Below are 1236 nucleotides of genomic sequence, written 5' to 3' on the forward strand. Positions count from 1 at the left end.
AGGACGTTGGTTAAGAGAAGCCGAGGCCGCAGCCGTGTCTGTGCAGGCCCGTCGGGGGAGGGGGCTCCCGCCGGCCCCCTCCAGGCCCTTTCCCTCTTTCCTACTGCTGCGTGGCCCCCTCTCCCATTCCCATATACGGTCACGGCTGCGGGCGGCGGCTGCTGGGGGACGCTCACCTGTTCTGGAAGGCGATCAGCAGCCGGGGATCCAGGATGTTCTCCTCGGGTTCCCACGTGTTATATCTTGCAAGGGAAAAGGGAGGGGACACGGCGTAAAAAAAACCGAGCCAGCTTTGCGGCCTCCAGGTGGGGAATGACATAAGGCCCTGCTCTGTCTTCATGAACCGAAAGCTATTTAGCTGTGGATGTGGGGGGTGGAGGGGAGATTTCTGCAGGCCTGACACGGTCCCCGACACCCCCCCAAGTCAAAATAAACACACAAGGGCAGGAAGAAAGGGGAGGGGTAAGGAAAATGAAACTAGCAGTTTATTTTGCAGTTGTCAAGAATTTTAAGCATGTTACTGCGACATGTTCCAAAGCCACTTTGCTCACCAGGAACCCTGCGTGCAAAGCCGCGGAAAGGCAAAGTCGCAGTCCCCCTCCTCTCCCCAACCCCGAGTCTCCGCGAGGGCTTCAGCTGTTCTCCATTTGACCCCTAATCCGATCACCGTCAGCCAAGCGGGGGCCCCCCCGCACGCCCCCTCTCAGCTCTGGAGCCCGGTGTCACGGGCAAGCACCCCCAAATACTCAGCAATATAAAAATATGCCTGTGTGTGCGTGTGTGTGCGTGTGTGTGTGTGTGCGTGCGCGTCTGTCTCCATCCGGTGCCTTCGCATTTCAAATTAAAAAAAAAAAATTCCCCACCAAAAGCGTCGCAGTGACAGTTCCCAACATTTTCTGTCTTTTTTCTTCCTCTCCCCGCACCACTAGGAGGGAAGAGGCACACAATTGCATTTTCGTCGCTTTTTAATTTTTTTTTTTTTTTTGGTTTTGCAATATGGAGCCGTTCGGTGGAGGGAAAGGGGAAAGGAGCCATTTTCTGCTGCACATCAGTCAGTGCCTGCGCCCTCCCTCCCTCCGCCGGCCTCCCCGGCTCGGCCCCGCGTCTCTCGAGCTCCTCCGGCTCCTTTTAGTGCATAAATTAGTGATGGCATTTCCCGGAGAGCGGAGCACAACACAGGGCGCCGGGCTCGGGCTCGGCGGCTCGGCTTCCCCAGTGCCTGCCACCGACTTCCCC

The 1236-nt window shown here is 57.3% G+C and overlaps 1 protein-coding gene across 1 annotated transcript in view; it reads right to left on the reverse strand.

The window, feature by feature from the left end:
* The window catches only part of CBX4 (chromobox 4), a 16754-nt gene that overhangs the window by 4532 nt on the left and 10986 nt on the right, over window positions 1-1236 (reverse strand). Inside the window, exon 6 of the mRNA XM_044921403.1 lies at window positions 177-242. Within this exon, the coding sequence (XP_044777338.1) occupies window positions 177-242 (66 nt within the window). The remainder of the gene's footprint in view (window positions 1-176; window positions 243-1236) is intronic.

The sequence above is a fragment of the Neomonachus schauinslandi genome, chromosome 15 (genome assembly GCF_002201575.2).
Source record: "Neomonachus schauinslandi chromosome 15, ASM220157v2, whole genome shotgun sequence".
Classification (NCBI taxonomy): domain Eukaryota; kingdom Metazoa; phylum Chordata; class Mammalia; order Carnivora; family Phocidae; genus Neomonachus; species Neomonachus schauinslandi.